Here is a 22,935-nt window from a genome sequence, read left to right as displayed (position 1 = left end):
GCATCAGGTCAGCGAGACCTATTTTCAAACACTGACTTCACTGCCAGCGACTATTTATCACTGCTATAATAGCCTTGTCAACAAGAGTACCTTCTTTTGGAAGCCACTGGCCACCTTTCCCCTGGTCTCCTAGCTAAATACATACTTTCACCAGGCTGTTGATGACCAGTTCCAAATAAACCACTGGTTAACCATCTTGTATCTTCCCAAACCAAAGAAGTCACAAGTGGCTAATTTCCCAGGATGAGCAGCGAGGGTCATCCCGGGTACCAGTCCAGGGTCTACAGTATGACCCAGGTGAACCCTGAAAGGCTGCCAAAGCACAGGCCAAATTTCAAGATTATGATCTCAAGCAAAACTATCTTAAAGAAACTGCAGCCTGCCTTTCAAAGTCCAACTAGAAGTAATATGTAGGCAAACCGTGTACCCTGATAACACATTTGATTATTACTCTGCCATGCTCAGTTCCATCATGGACCCCAAGGTCTCTGTCATCATACTGGATAAAGCTAAAATCTCACGGCAGAAAAGTCTTCTTGTCCATACACTTGAAAAAATGAAAAGCTAAGACTGGTGAATAAAGGAGTGATAAGTGAGCAAAACGGGACCTGGACAATGAAGGAACCGAGGCAATTTTTGTACAGCCAAGGAGTCTGAAAGTAAAATTGACCTACCACGACTGGCTCTCCCCAGGCACATGTTGTCTGGAGTTAACACCTCTTGCTTGATGGCAAAGTAGTCTGTCTGCAAGGTGTCTGTCTGGAGAGGGTCCTGGAGAATGACAGAAGGGTAGTCGTTCTCATACTTGAGGGACAGGAGTTCTTCCGAGCTGATAGGATGCAGCGTCTGATAGGACTCTGTGATGAAGCTGGGCTCTGAGAACTCTGAGGGAGGAACACACTGAGCATGCTCGATACCGTAGCCTAGAAAAGGAGAATGTTTACAGTTGGAGACACTGGGACCTGAGAGAATCCATTCTCACTCCTTATCAAGCCCCCCTCCCCCCATGTGATGTGAGCTGACTCCCTTAATAGAGAAGTAAAGAGTACATCAGAAGGACTTGGGTTCAACCTTGATGCACAACTTGCTACCTGCAGCCCTTGATAAGATACCTTCCCTTTTGCCTTAATTTACTGCTCTGTACAGTAAGTCTGGTTAAGTGTTCCTCAGAGTACTGTGATGTAGAATAAAGGAGGCTGTGTGTATAGGCACAATGGCTACAACATTCCTGGCACTCTTGATAAACTCCAGATATGTGGTGAATGTTGCCATTGGAATAAAAACTGCAATAAGCCAGAAGATGGAAAAAAAATATATACACCACACCTGTTTCACACTACCTTTGAAGTCAGGCCCATCAGAGAAGCCAATGATACTGTTCTTCTCTGGATACCTCTATAGTGTACTAAGCTATCATGCACTTTAAAAACAAAGTTTCACTCTCTATAACAGACTATGATGCTACACAGCCCACGCAGGGAATCCAGAAGGATCCCATAGCAAATCCGATCATCTTTAATAATAGTTAAGCAAAGCATGTAGGCCAAAATCAAATCTCTCCCAGTCTCTCACACACATGGGACTAAATAAGATCAAAATATGCCCAGGGTATATTCCTTCCCACTCGCAGGAACTTTGTAGACTGGTAAACACACATAGACTTAGTGATGTACTATGTGACAAGTCATAAATTAAGTAACAAAAAGCAGAATATAATTAAAATTATATTGCTTTCAATAGAGTTATTATTGAAGCATCTGGGATCAACTAAGCCAGGGAGCCTTTCCAGGATCCCTATCATAAAAAGACAGAGGCAGAGTGGACAGTAGCACTTACTGATGAAGTAATCCGAGGTGTAACAGGATTCTGGGTAGGTAGGGTTGGCTCCATTAACCTGATATGGTTTCACATCCTCTGTAAGAAACAAACCAGGGAATAAAATGAAGATAACACGCAAGTGACATGTGACCTGCAAGGATCTTAAAACACAAGGACCCCAACAATCTCAACCGATTTTTTCTAGGAAGTCTGTAAGCACACTACAGGAGTTGGGGTCTTGGTTGTCTGGATGGAGCCTTATCTCAGGATGACATCACTAAAGTACGGCTGAGCTTAACATATCAGCAGCTGTGAAACGGGATTGGTCCATTTATCTTGGGAGGAGACCCAGTGGGCAATCACTGAGGGTTGAGAGAACGGGCATCCCTATTGGGTGGTGTCTTGCTGTTTCCCTTCAGAGAACTGAATCTTCAGGCTCAAGTGTGGGGATGTCTCAAGGACCAAGATCAGCACCTAACACTCAAACGGGTCGACTAAAACCCATTTCAGAACACACGCTAGCCTTCAGGCAAGTGGGTATTTGTATCCTCCACTTTTTGCAGATATCTGGATTGTTTTTGTCCTTTTGAATTCTGCTTTTCTCATTGTTCTCAGAATTCAAGTTCAGGCCCAGACAAGAAGCAGGACTCTGGTAAGGTGACGCCACTCAGTGAACTGTGAGGACTTATGTAAAGTAACAGAAGCCAACACGTCCACACTGCCTAGATTCCAACTTCATTAGGACCCAGGAAGAAATAAAGTGTAGCGGAGAGCCGATCTTTCGCAGTGGGGCTCGGGGTACTCTGCTACCCCAGAATCAATCGCAGTAGCTGTCGACACTCTACAGAGCCTGACTGCATTTCTTTGCAAAGATCAGTCATCAAGAGAGACTGCTGATACGGGTTTTTCCTCAGGTACCTGCTAGCCTCCTGAGAGCAAAGGCTGATGGGAAAACAAGTTTATGCCTGCACTCAAAAAAAAAAAGTTCCCAGTTGAGATAAAATGATTACACACTGCTTGAGCGGCTTATCAGATTCAAACATCCCCTGCACCTTTGGCCTCCAGCTCCACCCCAAGCAGCTATGCTCTCTGGCTGCCATGCTGCTCCTGTTAGATCAACAGAAGGGACGCTGTCCTACGCACAAACGTCCCTGTCATCCCTTCAGAAACGGAAATCCATAGCCTGACAGTTTTACTGCCTCAAGCAACGGGACCCTGGCTAGGATGACCGGACTTGCCTCCTCACACCGACTCCATTACACCCTGCTTCACTTCAAATCCCTGACAATGCTCCTCTGCATGAACACTGTCAATAGTCTAATCCTGTCTCAGTGGTAGAGTTTCCTCGGAGCATCACAGCAAGAGCACTGGGTGAGAAGTGAAACGAAAACAGACTTGGAAGTAAGTAAAGTTTAAAGGGTCGATCACTGATTGTGGCTAATTTCAAGAGTTTATATTTGGCAGCACTTTGGAATCAAGGATATGAACAGACCATGATCAGCCTCTGACAGACCGAGACTACCCCCAGCTCTGGGTACGTCCACTGCAGGAATTCATTTAGAGTTCACAGAAGCACCATATTGACAGACTATGTTTGGTTTCATGGTCTGGTGCAACCTGCTGTTGTGTTCAGAAGACAGAAGTTAAACCGGTGCTGCGTAGAGTCTGCCACATCCTTCTTTATCCTCCTATGAACAGGTCAATTATGTCAGTGCCTAGGGGTCTGCACCAGTGCCCTTCCTACAGCGAGCAGTTGTCCAGTCCTGAGTAGCAGCAGCCACAGGAAGAGCTACCAAGTCCTTAACTGTGTTCATCCAGGGATCAGTTTCGACAAGAAGCTGAGGTGGAGGAAGACATACCACATTCATATGCCCAGAGGATTGGAACCTAGGTCTCTAGGTCTCTAGAGTGAGGTGTTCGTTCTCTTAAACAAAGGAAGGTCTTACATGGACTGAGCTGTGTGCCCTGCCCCCAGATGCTGTGCCTAGAGATTGAGGCTGGTAACCACAGGGAAAGGGTGGGCCTGGTTACAGAGGGCAGCAGGCTTCTAGGCTTACAGTCAGCTGTAGGGCACTGCTGACTGCTGGTAACTGCCATTTATTTTAAGAAGAAATTTAGACAAATAAGCACAGAAACACCCAAGTTTGCGGCCCGCTGCTGTTGCTATACTCAGCCGGAGCTACGGGACATGAGTCACTTGGTCCAAAAAGGTTAGAAGAGGCCAGGCCAGTAGAGGAGGCTGTGTCATTACAAGGTTGCAACACCACGTCCTGATATAACCCTAGCTTTGGCTCCAAATGTAAAAGGTATTCTACGCTGCCTTAATCCCAAGCCAGTGACTGGCAGAGAAACTTGTCTTGCTAATGGGCTTGGAAAAGCTGTACTCTCCTGTTACCAGAGAGAATACACCACAGACCAACGGAGTATATATCAAACGTTCCAGAGCAGGTGAAACTCCTGTTTTATATATCCAGATTTATTTAAGTTCAGACACTATTTATTCAAATAATGTATGGGTCTAAGAAAATAACTCGAATTGTATACAAGATGCTAGAGAAGTACAATCTTGTTTAAAAAAAAAATAAAATATGAACTCCTAAGGCAGAGAAGAAAATAAGCCAACATGTATTGAGCTCTTGCTTTGAGCCAAACACAGCCCCACATACCGTCTATACCATGGCTGAACACCCACAGGCAACAACAGCAAGAGCATCCCACTGTTGGGCCAGCCTTCCTCCTACTCTTAGAGAAACTCCACCCAGTGCCCCTCCCCATTTGCACACATTTACCTTTCTGCAGGATCTCTAGATGCTCCCACAGGATATCCCCAACAAAGTCTGGAGCCAGCTCGAGGAAGCATTCTTTACCCAGGGCACACAGTGCTGCTCCACTCATACAGAACTTCTGGAAGTCCACACCTTTCAGGCTGAACTCATTCACAGCCCACATCACCCAGTCCCGGACGTGGGTTTCTGTCCACTGCCGGGGGTCTGAGAAGAGAGGCCAAGCGAGGATATAGTAGGTCAGGCTGGGAGAAGGCAGGGAAGGGCCGAAACAGAGCTGACGATGCTAGTTACTCTACACCTTGGGAGCAGCATCTTGTCCAGCACCTCTCAGACTCTTCCTCCCTCATCTAGCACCCCACTTTCCCATCTCCTCAGCTAGGAGGAGCTAAAATCAGCCAACAGCAATTCCCTGCTTTTTTTTTTTTCAGGCCAAGATTTCCATTGATCTCCTCTCTCACCCTGATTCTCATTAAAAAATATCAAAAGCCCCCAGATAAGGGACTATGCCTTCTTTAATGGCAATAGCAATGGAAAGTGTTTCCCACAAACTGCACATGCCTCTTTCTGCTCTCAACGCTGCAATACACTTGAGATTTTTTTATACTCAATTATTTTTTATCTTAGCCACTCAGGTTTTATAATAATCACAGCAATTAGTAATGGTAAGTCATTGAAGTATCATTATTTGTGACCACAGGGACAGCTTTGAGTAGCAGTGAAGCCATGTAATCTTCATGAACATGACCTAAGGTTTGACAGAGCTGTACCTGCCAATGACACCAAAAGGAATCAGGAGGCAGCAGGCTTCTACGTCCACTCAAATGATGCCTGAGCCACAAGTAACTGCATGAGATGCTGGGAACACTCAGGGCTCAGAAGTCACTATGCTCTGGCATTCTGGTCCACAAAGGATGCTTGGAGCTGTGGTCCACCGAGGTTTTGGGTAAAGTTGTAAACAGAAGATGTAAAAAAAAATGTGCAGATGTATTCTAAGAATCTAAACAACACTTTGGTCTGGCCACGCTGGAAGTCTTTTATTTACAGTCAGACGAGGTGTTATTTATAGACAGTTTTCCTTCAACTTTCTTAACAACAACAACAACATCAACACAAAACAAAGCAAAATAAAAACAAGACCCAGCTTGCCTATTCATGACTGTCCAGGAAATGTTCTAGGGACAGCTGACAATTCACAGCTCACTTCTTTATGATAACTCCAGACTCTTTCCATTCTCAGAAAACCCTTTTAGATTGGAACACCCAAAGCACAAGCATAGTTTGCCAAAGTACATGAAAGAGAGCAGAATATAAATAATAAGCACCACAGCTCCCTGGGTTCATCCATGGTCACCCATCGTGACTCTAAAATAAATTTTTTCCAAACTTGTCTGCTACAGGAGAGCAAACGAGCCTTTCCTAAGGATCCAGTCTTCGTGGTCCTTTCTCCTACGATCAAAAGTATACCTTTGGGGATTCCCAGTCGCTGCTGTTCTTTTGTGAAACCACTGAAAGTAGCTTTCAAGGCTTGGGACATCATTTCTTTGCTGCTCGGAGTTAACAGCGGGACATCTGCACATTCCATGTCTGTAAGGAAAAACAAGGCAGCATATGAAAAAACAAAACCCGCATAGGTAATTAACCACTCATGAAGAATGAAAGAGTGTGAATGAGCCAGAGAATGCAAGCTGAGAAAGAATTGTGTTCACGTCTTCATCACAGCAGGTAAAACTGAAGGGGTTTTCCACAATATACTAGGTAGGCCTCTTTGAAAAAAGAACCAACCCCATGTCCTGCTTACAACACTCTGAATCCTGGCGAACAAACATGCTTATTCTTCTTCTGATTTCCACTACCCACGCCCCTCCCCCATTTATCCTTCTTATTCACTGAAACCATTTGTGCTACTACGCATTTTCGGTTACCTATAGAAAGAAGGAACAATATTATTCATGCAACCAAGAATTACTTAGTGCCTGCAATGTGCAGGGGATGGGAAGAGAACAGAAAGAGCGCTGGCCGAGAGAGTGGATTGTGAGCCTTGCAGTGGATTCAGGCATTAAAGATCTACAGACACGAACGTTCACATACAGTGCCAATAGGACTTCCAAAGAGAAGGCACATGCTAGCCCAGAACAGGAACTATTCCAGAGGACAGGAAAGCCTTGCCTCTGGCAGAGGGACGGACGGTGAGATCTGATGAGCACTCAGAAACTAGAGAAGAAGACTACACTCTGTCCTAGCTGTTCTCAGAGTGTGGTGCCCCAAGCAGACATGTCAGCCTCACCTGGAAATGAGCAGATACAAATGTTCAGTTTTACTGGAGGCCTATTGGATCAGAGCACATGGGTCAGCTTTTCAACACAAAAGCCAGTGGTGAGCCCTCATCTTAAGCTACACAATTCTTGGCACAGCATAAATGGAGGTATGGGAAAGATGAATGGAGGTTTTTCACCTCCTTGTTTAGGGTTACACCAAGAGTTTTTTGTTTGTTGGTTTTGTTTTTGTTTGGGGTTTTAGGCTATTGTGAATGGAATTATTTCCCTGATTTCCTCCCCAGTGCCTCTGTCTCTGGTATATAAAAAGACAACTGACTTTTTTGTGTAGGTTAATTTTGCTGAAAATCATCTGGTTAGGAATTTTCTGTTTGCGTACACTGTCATGTAGCCTGTAAACAGGAATACTTGGACTTCTTTTCCTATGTGTATGCCTTTTACTTCCTTTTTATGCTCTAATGCCACTTTGCGCACTATACTACATAGTAGTAGAGACAATGTTACCATTTGCCTTCCTTGAATGACGTAGAGACAGCCAGCTTAAACTGAGCTGGAAGCTCCCCTCCAGCTAGTCTTCACAGCCCTAGAGAGCGCTATGCAGACTCTTGGAGGAAAGGCAGGAGTGCTCTCACACAGCTGTGAACCCTACAAACTCCATGAGTTCAGCTAGCAGACAAGACCTGCTTACTTGGGCAACACTGGCATTGCCGTTACAGAGTAGCCAACTGCTCTCTGTTGTTGAGGCCCACTCCACAGGACAGAATCCATGCCTGGTACATTAAGCCCTGTCAAAAACTCAGGGGTAACTGAATACTGTTGTTTACTTAAACCAGCATAGCATCAAACTGTCTTCCAATTATTTATGTTTATATGCATCAACAAATGCTAATCCCATCCTTGATCAGAGAAGGCTCTTCTGCAGTAATGGTGGAAAATGAGGAGACCTGTAGCCACACAAGGTGCTGACAATATGTGACAGATGCGTGCTCAACCCCAAACAAGACTTTTACACTATCCTCTCTAAGGTGCAGGCAACAAAGTAGGAGGGGAAGCAGAAATAACGGAAGAGCTAGAATAGAACAAACAGAGAAGCGTTACAAAAGGCACAGCCATCTCAAACACACAGCAGCTGTGGATGCCCTCACTGGCTCGTCACAAAAATAAGCTCCCCAAGGCCCAGTGTGGCTGTGAGAGGCCCAGGGAGCCCTGCCCTGCACTGTGAACTATTTGCTAAGTGACAGATTCAGGGAGATGGGTGTCCTTGTTTTAGCTGTGTACTCAGTGGTGACCCCACCAGGCTCCGATGGATATACTACTAAACCAAAAGTCACACAGATGGCCCTGATTAAACTAATTGAGTCACCCAGTCAAAAACAAAAGTCATGTCTAGGAAAGAAACTTAGGGGGGAACTGACAGGAACAGTAGGAAGAGAAGAACAATCAGAATACACACACACACACACACACACACACACACACACACGAACACACGAACACATACATACACACGTACATATATATGTATACATATATGAAATTTTCACAGAGCAAACTTAATTTCTAAACTTACAGAAAGGGGAAGAAATAAAACCCTGTAACACATAAAAGAAAAAATAATAGATGAGCGATCGTCAGCTGAATCAGTGTGATCAGGAGGTGAGCTGTCTGCTGTGAGGCTGGGATGAGGGGGACCATCAAACAGGTCACCTTTCCTGAGGAAAACAGAAAGCTGCTCTAGTTTAACCAGAGGAATGGCCTCCCCACACTGCTCCCCCAGGAGACTGCCTTGGCTGGTGTGTAAAGAGAGGTCTAGGTGAATATAAGTAGCTGCCGGGTCACCTTTAAGAAAGTGGTAGCATTTGTTTGCCTGGGAGACAACAGTGGTTTGACTACATAAGTGGCAATGCTGGTAAGACAGGCAGCAAGCGTCCAGTGCACACAGGAAGTCCCAATGTATAATTTATGTGGATGGCAAAGGACAGTGAGGTTTCAAATCCTGAAGACCTGCCGGTATCACCAGAGCCCACACGGTTAGACCCTCCCACACTTGCAAGCCCTGGTTCCCAATACACAGGGCCAACATCAAGCGTCCTCTGGACTCATCTTGGGTCAATCTCTCCCCAGCGCTAATCCCACCTAGCTTTTCTGTGACGTTTTGAAGTGACTACCTTCACTGCCCTGAATTTTAGAAGCCTGAACTATCAATGTACCACATGCAGAAATTGGTGTTAAGATGACTAAGGTCCAGAAGAGAATACTACCTAAGTTCCTCAGCTAGCGTGTTCCCAGCCTTGGCTGGAAGTTAGGGAGGGAGGGAGGGAGGGAGGGAGGGAGGGAGGGAGGGAGGGAGGGAGGGAGGGAGGGAAAATTCCTGAACATATATAAGGGAAATAATGAAAATTAGTGTCCTCTAAGAAAAGGAGCTAATATATTGCCTCTGAATGCCAAAATGAACAGACCCATCAGTTGTCATGCAGTTGCATGACAGAGCACAGTCTCCAACCACACTACCAGGGAGCAGCCAAGTAAGTGTCTGGGCCAGCCTAGGAAGATGGCTCACCGTGGCTGCTCTCCCAGTCCCTGCCAAGGACAAGAAATCTCAAGTCCCCCAGAGTGTTTGCATTGCCCTGGGACATGCCAAACAAGTTCTAATGGAAGAATCATCAACATGCCCTCCAGGAAAGCTGACAAAACGGTGGGAAATCCCAGATTTTGGAGTAATAAATAAATAATAAATAAATAAAACAAGTTTGGGGAAGTGATGGTTGCTGATTATATAACATCCAGCCCTTCAAACAATGGCGTAATAATCAAATGGGTCATTGAGAAATGCATCAATGCTCTCAGCTTGCCTTTACTTCATCAAACTAAGAGTGTCTTAGTAATCTAGACTGTCTCTTCCTTCAGAGCACACATCAGTATTACTCTGGAGAAAGAAGCCCTCAGGCTAAGCAGGGAGCTTGTCTTAGGAGCAGGGAGAACTCCACCATCCTCAGATGCTGTGCTCACACACAATCGGTCAACAATTATTGTTGTGAATTCAGTATTTCTCCATTGAATCAACTCTGTTCTCTCCCATCCAATGTAAATTCAGGAACTTGAATTGTAGGGGTTTTCCTTTGTGTCTTTGTTCCCCCCCCCTTAGATTAAAAACTCCATGAAAAGAACTTTCCTGATAGTGGAAATTGGCTGGAGCCACGTGTGGAAAATGTAGGCCAAGCCTAATGGAGTGTCGGTAGGACTACTATAAACTGAGCCTGGGATGGATTTGGCGGGGTGGCCCCACATCACCTTCCTCTACGCATGCAAGTTGGGACAATGTGAAGCCCTCTTGAGATGATATCCAAGCAAGGACAGCAGCAGAGAGCCTGGGAAGGATTCCCTGGGGCTGATTTTCAACCCCAGCTCTCTGGAGTCTTGTATGGTCAGCAGTGCTAAGCGGATACATTTCTATGCTGGTTTCTGCTTCCTGTCAGGGCAGCAAGCATTTCCATATTCTCACGTGCTTTCTCTCGTGGAAGCATCTGGAACTGCTTTGACTTGCCCACCTCTATGCTACCTCTAAAAGTCTACATGCAGCCACTTGGCTATGCCCCTGTTGTAGAGAGCCCTGTGTGTTGGGTCTCCTGGGAAGATCTCCCAAGTCAGCTAGAAGAAACTATTCCCACACTTGAGACACTTGTGTTGGGCTGTGAGCTCTAGCAAAGGACACTGTCATTGTCCTTGGAACCAAAGGCTGCAAAAAAGGAGAGTCAGAACTTCTCTGAATTGGTAAACCTCAAGAAGATTTAAACTTTTAGAAATGTCATGCCCTTTGTTTACATATGAGAACAGCTGGCTGGGATTGTTTTTTCAGTGCAGTGGACATTTCATTTATAAATGATCAATAGTCATGCTCCGAAGTGGATATATTAAACTTGTTACTTTAAAGTCCAATGCAAAAGGCCCCTTGGTATCTGTGATTGTGTGCGTTCTGGTAATTATTCATATCAATGGCGAAGATGACGGTGATGGTGATGATGATGGTGACAATGTTGGAGGTGATGAAATCATTAAGTATGTGGAGACCCTGTCATGGCTTAGACAAGCAGACATCACTGATGTTCCTAAATTTACCTTGTTACTTTCTATAACATCATTACAGAGAGCTCCTAACCTTAGCAGCATCTGCACATTAATCAGTGCCTCTGTGGACATTAACTAACTTGCATTTCTTAGGAAGCTACTGAGATTACCTCTGTGGTAATACCTACAACATCTTAAATTCAAATAAAAAGGTGTCTCAAAATGCAGAGAACCTAACTTAAGATAGAGTATGCCAATCACCTGGAGACCCTCAATATAGTACATGGAAATTGGACTCATAAATTAGATTTCTGTCTGCTGATTTTTCCTTATGGCCCTACCTCTACAATAGCATTTATAGGACTTAACCTAGATTTCTGAGAAGACAGTGGTAGAGAAGCCACTGGGAGAAAAAAAAATAATCAAAAAACAAAAACAAACAAACAAAAATAACCATTCCAAGATGTAGCACGCAGCAGCAGGCAGGCCAGCTCTCTGGGAATCTAGAGGCTTGCTGGGGCAGCAGCTTTCTGAATGCAGAGAAACACCTGCCCGTGTTTCAGTGTGACCCACCCCTTACAACCCCACACCTTTTCAAGTGAAATGTAAAGCAAGTGTTTCTATTCTATTTGTGTGTCAGTCAAAGTTAAGGGCTGTTAGGTTTCCAAGAACCCTTCAAAGGTGTCTCATGTGTCTTGTCTACCATTCTTTGGGGTTCTCTGAAACAGAATTGCTCATACCAGCCATGTTACAAAGAACGTGACTGCAGTAGCTTTTGCTCAGGAGGATGTTCAAGGCTTAGAGCCTTTCAAGTTCTTTCTCCTGTTGTTCTCAACAAATGATGTAGAAAAAAACCCACAGCATCTGGAACCGACTGGTAAGACAGTGAGGGGCAAAAACCAAAGACAAGAAATCCCAGATGAATACCCAATGTCCTGTGGACACTACTCTGGGACAAAGTCTGTACATGGCAATGCTGCCTGCCAGTCCTGTATTGGGTACGGCCATAAAGAGAGCAGTAGCTGGGGGAGAAGGAAAAGTAATTTATGGTTGGCCAACTGTTCATATGCCTTCCCACCATATAGCAAGACTCCAAAGGGCGTAGCGTACAGTCACAGAGTAAAATGAAGTAACTAGGGCCAGAAGATAGCCTTCCACTTCTGGAATTCCAGGGTCTTCCTGCTCAACTCCACTACCAATGGGAACAGACTGTATAAATATAATTAAGAGAAGTAAAACATTTCAGAGCTGAGACAAGATTTTTCATGTTTTTGTTTGAAAATTATATAAATTTGAGATATTTAAACACAGAATTATTCCTAGGCTGTGCATTTCATATAGATAACCCCCAGAGACAGGATTGGAAACTGTCTGCATCATCTACTGCAACCCTTTTCTTTTCCTGGGACAAAGTTAAGACCTCCTTCCTTCCATACCAAAATCAGCACAGGGGTTAAACAACAACCTGGCTCCTCCCCTGTCTGTGCGCACTCCTGAGTCACCCTAATGGGTCACTGTACATATACTAAGACTAATTAGGTACACAAAGATTTGCCAACCTTTTCTCAGAGTAAACAGAAACTGAGAAGAACTCTTCTGGCTTACAGAGAGAAGAAAAGGAAGGCCCAAAGGCAGAGATGGTGTCCTAAAGACAAGAAAAGAAGGGGATGAGAGACATGCATGGGGCTGGGCTGCCTTCTTTATCCAAATCTGTAGACTCTGCTCTCACGTTCCCCATTAGGCAACCCAAGCTAGATAACTCACCTACCCAATTCATCTCCCAAAGGAATTCTGTTAGCCAGCCACTCCATCGCTGGGTTTTACAGTTTTCATCTGATAATTCGCACACATCATAGTGTAACTCTTATTTCATCCATCTCTCTCCCTCCTCTCTGTAGCACATACAAAGAGGGGGGAGGGGAATAAAGCTTATCCAAGCAACATGTTATTTCACCTACTAATATTTTATTGTCTTGAGGGTTTTAGATAAATGTATATTATAGTATGAAAGCTTAAGAGACAGATATACCTTATGCCAAAGTAAATGGCGTTTAAAATGATCTTGCCTGGCATCTACATCAAGTTCTACATTTCATTTTCTGGCCCACTTGAACAACAAAACTCTGTCAAGGCAACAGCACTCCGATCTAAAAAATTGGCCCAGGGAGGACAGAGAGAGATGGCTTCAGATTAGGAGGACTGAAAGCCAACCCGAGCCTTCCCTGCCTTACATTCGTGGGGAAGACTGAAGTTACCACTCTGCTTCCTAATGGCTCGAGGCCTTGTGAACTTTCACCTGCAACTAAGACCACCCAAGGAACGGCTGCCATTCTGACAAAAACCAAAAGGGCAGTTTCAAAGGAGGGGCCATGGTCAGGTTGCCTGAAACAAGCCCCAGTGTGGGAGAAAACTGGCTGTGGCTAGAGGAGCTGAACACCCTGGCTGTTGGAACTTGTCTTTGGCTTCTAAAAGCATATTCCCCCCCAAAAGTGGCCAACCATGCAAAAAAGAATGGGAACTCAATACCAGTGAGCACTGCCCTGTCTCACCCATGGACAGCAGAACAGAAGCAGTCATGGGGAACAATACCTTCCACTTTGCTCTTAAGCCACTAACAAGCTCTTGAACCCTGGCAGACAAGAGTTCCAGCCCAGGGGCAGTTACCCAGAGGCAAGTTAACGCAGAGTTCATCAGCTGGCCTGGCTCAGGTTTCATTAAAGAAGTGATGTGACCAAGAAATAAACAGGCATCCACCAGGGGCCACACTAGGTCCACCCATTCCAATCACGCAGTGCAACATTGTTTCAAACAAAGGAATAGCATGAGACATGGAATGGATTCCGACCAAGTAGAAAAATAGGTAACCGAGTGTGTGTGTCCTTCTCCTCTATTCATACCTCTATCAGGCGGCAGCCAGTAAAAACCAATCCAAAGAAGGTAGAACGAAACAGTACAGAAAATCCCCAATTCACCCTCCAGTGACCTGGCTGTCCAAAAATGTAAGCCAGTCTCAGATTACACCATCTCTCTGTGCCAATGCACACAGCCACCAGGGAACACACACAACGTGCCAACACAAAGGCAGTTGCATCTTCTCAGGGGGATGCTGGCCTAGGACAAACAAGTGGGTCTCCTAAAGGAGAGGGAGTGCTCCAAGCTGCCCTGAGCCCGAGAAAGCAGTGTGCAGGGTCTGCCAGGCACATCGAACATCTGTAGGAAGTGACCTCAGACTTCCCCCTCCTTCCTTTCGCCCATCCCCTGCTCCATCCCCCCCCAAACGTTTTAACACATTATTACCACTGGGGTCCTGAGGATTTGGTGAGTCACCAGGCCCACACATGGTTCCAATGAGCCCTTGACCATTACATGGTAGGGAAGCAGGAAAAACAAATGAAAGCAGTTGTAATTCGGCAGCACCAGGGTTCAGACCTGCCAGACAAAAGGGATTGCAGGCATGTTCCCAAATGTGTTCAGGCACCTGACATGCAAAAGCTATTTTTAATCGCTGGATTTATTTCTTTCCGAGCCCCATCCACCATCCTCCACCTCGGCATATGTATAGGAAGGCACAGCAGGACCCAAATCAACTCCAGGTGTTCAGGGAAACCCAGAAAGACTCTTCCGTTCCAGGCTAGAAGCCAGAAAGCAGAACTGGCCCCTGGGCCCTGCAGCTCAATGCTCTTACTCGGTTCCCTTGGACAGCTCAAGTCTCCCACCCAAAACTCCCAAGGAGGAACCCTGTGAATGAAGATGCCCTGCTTGAAGGCCTTTGAAATGTGTATCTTCTTTAGCAGACCCAGTAAGTGAAGGCCCAAGAAATGGTCTCAAGACAGTGATCTGACACTTCCCCGTTTTGGCAACTGTGTGCATTTGGGAGGCTGTCAGCTTCCTGACCCTTGCTGTCCTTGTAAGCATTGTAAATGAGCCCCCATGTACTGTTTGTTGTGGCTCCAGTCCGATTAAGACACCACACTCTATTGAGCATCTACTATGTCCCATTAGACGCTGGAGTTTTCGAATGCCTGTGCCATAACCTTCATTGCAGCGCACACCCCCAGAGGGAAAGCAAGCTTGGAAAAATTGTTTTCACCTGACTCTAGCTCTCTACTAGCCCACTGAAGGAACAGGGCAATTTCTTCCTTATTCTGCATCTTGTAATCCAACCTGCTAGGGGAAAATCTTTTTGGTAGCTGTCATCTAAAACATGTTTGCCATGACAACACTTCATGGCTATACCGTATCCTGAAGATCTTTTAGTTTTTAAAAGCGCCCCATGAGCACCAGTTTAGAACCAACAACGCACAAAGAAAAGTGTAGCTTTGTATTCAAAACTCTTCCCTATATAGTAAGACTTTCTTAAAACAAAATAAACTATATAGTCATTTATGAGCCTCTAAGGCAGTGATTCTCTCACAGTTTAAAGGAATGTTTGGAAGGCAAAGGGTATGGTTTAATGGCAGAAGGCATATTCTGGGTTCTAGCCCTAACACCTTGTGGTGAAGTTCTGCACCAAGACCACCTGGACAGAATATGGAAGTCCTTAAATGATGTCTTTTAGCTATTTAAAAGGTGTTTCACATCCTTCAGAGCACTTCCAACCAACATGACTATCCTCAGCTCTCATCACACAATATTGCCAGAAGGTGTCCAAAATGTCCCAGGACGTGTAATCCCTCTGTCCTGATAAACACAGTACCAGGCACTGGTCTCCATGGAAGCTATAAGTAGATAAGCCCAGATCCTCTCATAGCCATACTGTATGTTGACTCCTTCTCTGCCTTATGCCTTCGGGCTTTGCAGGGCTAGGACTGGAACCCAGGCATTGCACAAGCCAGTCACGTGTTCTACTACCAAGCTGCAGCCTCACCCTTATACCTCTGATATTACTGATGTAACTGATCCAACCTTCAACTAAAATCAATACTCATGATGGGGTTATAAGGCTCTTAGTAACAGTGTAACAGAATCATCCTAAGCACAATGATGGAAATGGTCTGACCCTCTCCGTCTTGTTATTATCCCAGCAAGGGATACTACTTCCAGTTTATTACTTAGGGCTTCCTGGTGAGTCTTTACAGCCTCATCAGCTACCAGCCCAAGAGGGTTATTAAAATAATCAACTTATTTTAATTTCACTGGCTTCCTACCTATAATTACCACCACTGCATATTAAGCAGAGTTTTACATTTTAGAAAGTTATTTTCTCAGGTGTTTTTTAGTATCATTTCCTCCACTCTTCAGGTGAGGAACTGGAGGCTCACAGAGGCTACCTCGGTTATTTCACCACCCTGAGGACAGGAAAGTGATGTAACCAAATACTCAAGTCCAGAGATCTGGACACAAAAGGTAGGTATTCCCCCTCTGGGTCTGTTTGTAAACAGACATGGATGTAGGATGTTTCTTTCCAAATGTAATTGTGAAGGAAGTTCTTTCTGGAGAAAAGTAGATCTTGGTCCCAGAGATAGTACACAGCAGCTGCAGCATGTGGCTCCAGGTTCCCCCATGTCACCGCACCACTGCACGCCCTCCCCAAAAGTGACCTGCTCCCACTACTGGCTCAGAGCCTACAGCAAGCATGAAGAAGGGGGGCTAGGGATCCCCTCCCCCAGGAAAGCGAAGCCAGGAGAGGTAGAAGATGAAACGTTTTCTCCATGGGCAAAGGAAAAATCTGGGCAAACAAATGGAGCAAAGCCGGTTTATTTAGGCTGGAAGAGGTAGTTTTTCTGCACTTTTGAACTGTTTTCTCAAGGCCTGCCTCTCCCTCCCACGCAGGAAACAAACACAGAGCCAGGCCTCTTCCAGGGAGCGTTCAGTGGCTCACAGCTAGCTGAGGAAGATGGCCTGAGAGAGCTGAACTGGGGCCTGTCTGGGAAGAGACAGCAGGAGAGGAGGCAGAGGAGACAGCAAGGAGGACAGGGCCAGGACAGAGGCAGGAGGCCAAGTGGAAGGAGCTAAGGAGATGCAGCGACTTACTCCCAATTCAGAATGGAATATTTTCCATGAAGTTTGAAAGGAACTTCTCTTCCCAATTTTCTTATTTATTTAAAAATTATATAAATACATGTAACCCCTCCTCCCCTTAAAAAGGACAATTTTCCAATGGGGGGGGGGGCTCGTTTGAGATGAAAGCCAGTCTTCAAAATCCCTCAGAGGAAGCCAAAACCCCGCGTGTCTTGATGCTACAGAAAGAAAAACAAAGTAGACATTCTTCCTGTGTTCTGAGGCTTTTTTATGCAGATGTGTTTTTCTTTTAATAAATAAATCCGGGCTGAGAAGGAAGATGCATATTCACACACATCCACACAGCCCAACTGCCTGTATCCAAAGCAGGAAAACTGTGACACAAAATGAGCAACCCCACTTTCCCAGGCGAGGCCACGCGGGCGCACAACATGGCGCCACATGCAACAGACTGTCCACATAGCAGGGACCTAAGCTTCTCAAGAATGACAAGGAGTGACGAGCAAAGGAGAGGCAGAACCCGGGTGAAAATTGGCATTCTCTTCTCTAACTGTCATCTGGCTTAAGATACCCAGCTGTGCCCTACTTTGTGAGCCTTTCAATTCATTCATAAGACGTGATGGCTATGAGAAGAACTATCATACACATTTTGTCAAAGGATGCCTGCTTAGGAGCTGTGTCCTTCAGACCTGGCTCTGTCAGTCAAAGCCCTTGCATTACTGATCCTTCGGCTAGCAGGTTTTCAGCTTTTATCCTTCCTGCTTGATAACCCCTCTGTCCAGCTTTTTAAACTCCCCGTTTAATGCAATCATTCACAGTGGCCTCTTGTTCCCCCTAAAAGCAGTCTTGCATGTCTGTACCCCCTAAGGAGCATCATACACCTCCATAGAGAACATCCAACAAGCAGGGTAAACTGAGACCGATGAGATGGTTGCCTAAAAGTGAGAACATAGCAACTACTAAGCAAAAGACAAAAGACACTACCAGCCCTCCTCTAGACAAACTCACATAGCCAGTCCCACACCTATAGCCTTGGCCTTTATTGATCTATCTATAGCAAATGCCACTGTTTTGAACCGTAATTCCCCATGTAAAAATCTTTTTTAAATCTACCCTATTAGCTATCCATCTCAACCTTTGCACCATCTGCACCTTACTAAAAATGCTTTCTGCATCTTTCTCTAGTCTAAGCTCCTTATGAAAAAAAAAAAAAAAAAAAAAAAAAACACCGAAGAGGCAATGGCCAAGTACTGAGCCCTATAATATAACACCACAGACCGTGCATTACTCTGACACAGGAGCATTAATCATGGGGACAGTTGCTGAACCCCTTACAAATCCTCCTGATTCAACTATCGACACATCCACATATCTTTGTCTGGACCACAAATATATCCAGGAAAGACTCAGACAAAACCATTGCTGGCATCAAAATAGGAGGCTTATAATTCAGCTGATCTACACTGTAGGCTGTTTCTCTCCTCTGGTCTCCCCAAGCACCAGACAAGTGCAAATGAAAATAGCCAGGCTGAAATTCAAACTTCTGCACAGTGAGAGTGAGTCGGGGGCAGGAGCAATGGTGGTGGGAGGGGGTAGGCTTCAGCACCAGAAACAATGGGCAGCCAGAGAACAATGGTTACAGACAAAGTCTTGGTCTATTTATATCTGCCCCTGTGAGTCCCAGACAGGAGGAACTGGAAGTCTGCCCTGTATGCATAGCTCCAACTGGACCAGAGCTAGGAGGAAGATGAGGTCACCACAAAGGCTGCCTGCTGAGGAATGAGCTATTCTTTTGCTCATCCTGCTCCCTCTCAATCTAACAGGTCTCTTTCGCCAAGTGTAGAACTGGCTTGCCCTCCGTAGTCCCCTCTGAGATGGGTAGACCTGAGAGGTGATTAAGGCCTCTTCCGGGGATGCCAAGGATAAATCAGCCAAACAATAGAGATCAATGTTACGGCTCCCAAGACATCTGTTCATTAACCACGGCTGGTGACACTACAACAGAGCTCTTCTATGGTTAAGTTCCCTAGCTCGCTCCCTTGGAGCAGAATAAAGGGACTAAGACACGGGGCTGGGGGTGTCTCTCAAGGCCAAAGCACTCGTCCAGCATGTGTTCTTGTCCAGCATCTGGGTTCAATCCAGCACCAAGGAGAAAAGGGAGGCCACGAGCTGAAATGCATGGAGACACAGAAAGACCTTTCCTTCCCTCTTATTGCCCTGTCTTCCCTTTGGAATTTCAACTTTTCTCCTAACAGGACTTCATACTGTGATATTCAATTTTTCCCCCCGCACTATTAATTTACTTTTATTCTCCCTCTTCCCACAGGCTTACTAAAATGGAAGCCAGCAGTCAGATAAGTCTGTGATAGACCACAACCTGCTACAGGCTGGTGGCAGAAGGAAGCCATAGGAAAAGAGACTCAGCAGTGAGTCCCTGCAAGCTGTTACCCTGTCCACCTTATACAGTGCCACCTGTGTCATGAGAGGACTGACAGGCAGCCAATAGTCAGCAACTTCATCCACTGGATTCCACCCTACCGATCCAAAGCACAAACCCAGATTCTCCCCCCCCCCCGCACCCTCCCCCCTACACACCAAAACATCTGAGACCCAGTACAAAGATCCCTGTGGAGAAACAGCTTTCTGCTCCTGCCTCTGAACCTCCATGAGTGACTTCCTTCTGTGCTCCTGGAAAAACAACACTTAAGTAAGCAAAAAGAAGCAGAAGTCCTGTTTTTCATTTAACTAGCTTAGAATATAGAAGAGAGACACACACACACCCTCCCATGGTGAGAAGGAGGCAAGCACTTTAATGTTGGATCATTTTAGAGCTCAACCAGGGCACTGCTGGGTCCAACGGACTCAGAGAATAGCTACAGGTTACACTGGGTTCTTTCTCCAGCTTCATTCATTCACAAGTGCATGAGGGAAGATGCGTGCTACAAGTTCAGAGTACCCAAAGGCACACAAATAAATCTGAAGATAACTGAGATATTATGTTCCAGGCCACACTGGCAAGTGATGTAGTCACTCAGTACAGAAGGTGAAGACAAAAAACCCAGAGGAAGACCACCTTAAAATACATCGGACAATGGATGCTGGCATGGGTGCACGGAACACTAAGCTGATGCAGTATTCCGTTCAAACCCTGCTTCTCCCATTCCTCTCCACCCATTCTCCCTACGGGCAAAACGTCCCCTTCTTTCCAAAGGCCCTGCTGACTCATCCCAGTGTAATTCAAGAGAGCCACATGGGAGCCACATGGTAGGAGTGGAGAGAAGGCAGAGAGACGACCACATTCATAGCATTCATACCCAAGGCCAGGCTGACACCAGAGAAGATATGAAAATCCCCACCTGTGGCTTGTTTGGCAAGTATAGGACACAACCCTCCTCTCGGCCTACAGCCTTCAAAATTCCCTGCACAAAAGCAAGCAGTGCTCTTGCCCCCATCTGGAGTTTATAGCCTCAGATTAATATGTTCAACAACTCACAGAATAAAGACCCTATGCAGTCCTGTAAATCTCAACGTGTGTCTCTAAGGAGCTGGACCCCTAGGAGCTGAGACATTTAAGTCATAATTAAGAGTTGATCCCTGCTAAAGTCTCCTGGTTGCTAAGGAGTTGCTTAGGACCCAGAGAGATAAACTTGGAAGAGTTCATGATTACCCTCCCTATACCATTAGGTTCCCTTGCTAACCCTGTCATCTGCCTTTCTCCACAGTCCGTGCAGATCTACCTAATCTATAATTTGGGCTCCAGTATCTCTTCGGCTTTGGCTGAAGAAGAGTAAACTATCACTCCATGCAGTCTACCTGAGTCTTTATTTACCCTTCCTTTGCCTTCTTCCTCCATACACCCTCACTCTAGCTATGAAAAGCCTCATCTGCAGCCAAGAAGCAGAAAAGAATTTACAGAAAGAATTTGCTATAAAACCTTAACTACTCCTTGGAGGGAGGCTCTCCCGCCTGGCAACCAGACGTAATTATAAGATGAATGAAAGGGAGGCAGCCAGTGGTGGAGGAGTTGTGGAGCTCTGTCACAGGCCAAGGGTCCCACACGATTCCTGCAAGAGTTAGAAGGGCCTTTAGATGTCATCTAAGTCCAACTTTTCTTTTCCTAATGGGGAAGGAAGCCCTGGAGGTGACCCACCGTAGCTTTACTGATTGTCTTACTCTGACTCCCGCCCAGGATTCTGTCTATACCACCACCATTTGCTCACTGCTGTGAACTAGGAGGAAGAGGCTCTTCTTCATGTCTTTCCTATCACCAAGCCCTAGAGTGTCATTCTGGAGCAACATTTCTCCCTAAGTTCTTCAGAAACCCCAGCGGACAACTATCCACAAAGCCAACACATATACAAATGTACATATTATGGCTCCCTCTGCTACCTGTTCCCATTGCAGTTTACAAGGGCTGAGTGACAATCACCAAACTGTAGACGTCCCCCTCACACACAAGAGAGAGAGGTTCCTGGTGTGTGACAGTGATCATTAAACAAGCAGTGTTTGATTGCATGACACTGGAATGTACAGCAGCTCTGGAAACAGAGGGTGCCATTCTTATCAAACCAGGGCCAGGGAGGACATAGTTAATGTCTGATCTACAGATCTGTATCTAAAACCACTGACAGGAGAATCAAGAGTCACTGTGCCATTTGAAGCCTCTCCAACATTACCATTTCAGTCCTGTGGTGCCCAAACAGAATGGGCAAGATACAGTGAACATCACAGAGACACGGCTCTACCCAGGAGATAATATCCAAGTGTAAGCTTGTGAAGCAAGCCTCCCTCTGGTGAATGAAGTTGTCTGTTTCAGCCCAAAGGGCCTGAAGTCTTGGAGCAATTCAAGTACCTCTCATCCAAAAGCAAACACATCTGGAGCGCTGAATCTACAGATTTAAGGGCTCCTATATCTCTCCTAGTTGATCCCTTTTAGCCACACAGGTTTCTTCCTTCTGGGTCTCTTATAAGAGCCCCATGCGCCCAGACTTCAGTGTACTGACAATCACGCTGCTGCCTCCAAGTCCTGTCCACACAGGCCCAGAGCAGACATCTCTGGGCACCTCTAACAACAAACCCAAGAGGCTGACCCAGTCACCAGGCAGACCCAATCTTCAGATCAATGGGCTAGACAGACCAATAGTTGGAGAGCAGAGAAAAAGTGATCAATGCTAAGGGGGCAGGAGCTGAAGCCGCTCTCTCCATCCGCCTGCGTCAGGTGGGAAAGAGAGGCCCGTATGCGCAGGCCTCATCATCCGAGGTTAATAACTGGCTCTGTCTCATCAGGAAGCCATTAGGAAACTGCAGCCACCACAGCCCAAGCTCCCTGGGCCTAACTGTCTGCATGCATCTGGGGAAAGCACTTATTACCTCCACCCAGCAGTGCCAGCAGTTCCGGGGTTACTCCACTGAGAGGCTTAAGCAAGCCAGCCTGCAGAGTAGAGTGGAGAGCCTGGGTGCTGAGGAGAGGCAAGTGGGAAGTAGGCCCCTAGAGATTGGAAGATGGAGAACTCAAGTCAGATGTGTGCTTTGAGCCCTCCTTAGGACCCTGCCCTTCCTGGACAGCATGCCTTTGTTCAATGGGCATTGACTGTAGGCTGGGGGTGTGCATGGAACTTCTTTGGGGGACACTGAAAACGTTTTGAAATGACTGAGGTACTTGTGATGATTACACAACTCTATGGATGTATTAAAAGCCACTGAACTTCTACTATAGGAACTCTATCTTAAAAGACAGAAGTCAGCTACTGACTCACAGAGCGATGGGAACACCTTGGTGACTGACAGCCATAGACCCTCCACTTGGGCGTTCCCCTTCTAGTGGGACAAAGCTATCCTGCTAAATACACAAAAAGCAGTACTCCCAACTCCAGAGTGACCAAGGCTTTGCAGTGAGGGACCAATGTGGCTGGATTCCAGAAGCTTTGGGAAGGGGAAGAGGAAGGAGACTGCAGATGTCCTGGGATGGGAGGAAACCAAGGTGACAAATACGAAACCAATTACTGAGAAGGGAAGGCAGAGGGATGCTGGGG

General features: G+C 45.9%; 1 protein-coding gene across 6 annotated transcripts in view; it reads right to left on the bottom strand.

The window, feature by feature from the left end:
* Ets1 (E26 avian leukemia oncogene 1, 5' domain) overlaps positions 1–22,935 on the bottom strand; it is a 121,580-nt gene that overhangs the window by 22,958 nt on the left and 75,687 nt on the right. For 3 of the 6 annotated variants that reach the window (NM_001372534.1, NM_011808.3, NM_001038642.2), the window contains 4 exons: positions 6,069–6,188; positions 4,608–4,808; positions 1,837–1,914; positions 675–923 (listed from right to left, as the gene is read on the bottom strand). In NM_001372534.1, coding sequence (NP_001359463.1) covers positions 675–923; positions 1,837–1,914; positions 4,608–4,808; positions 6,069–6,188 — 648 coding nt within the window. The remainder of the gene's footprint in view (positions 1–674; positions 924–1,836; positions 1,915–4,607; positions 4,809–6,068; positions 6,189–22,935) is intronic. The other 3 variants (NM_001372535.1, NM_001372537.1, NM_001372536.1) reach the window with 2 other exon arrangements.

This window comes from Mus musculus, chromosome 9, assembly GCF_000001635.26.
Source record: "Mus musculus strain C57BL/6J chromosome 9, GRCm38.p6 C57BL/6J".
NCBI classification, from domain to species: Eukaryota; Metazoa; Chordata; class Mammalia; order Rodentia; family Muridae; genus Mus; species Mus musculus.
The sequence above is the reverse complement of the archived record's forward strand: the minus strand, read 5'-3'. Positions and strand labels throughout refer to the sequence as shown.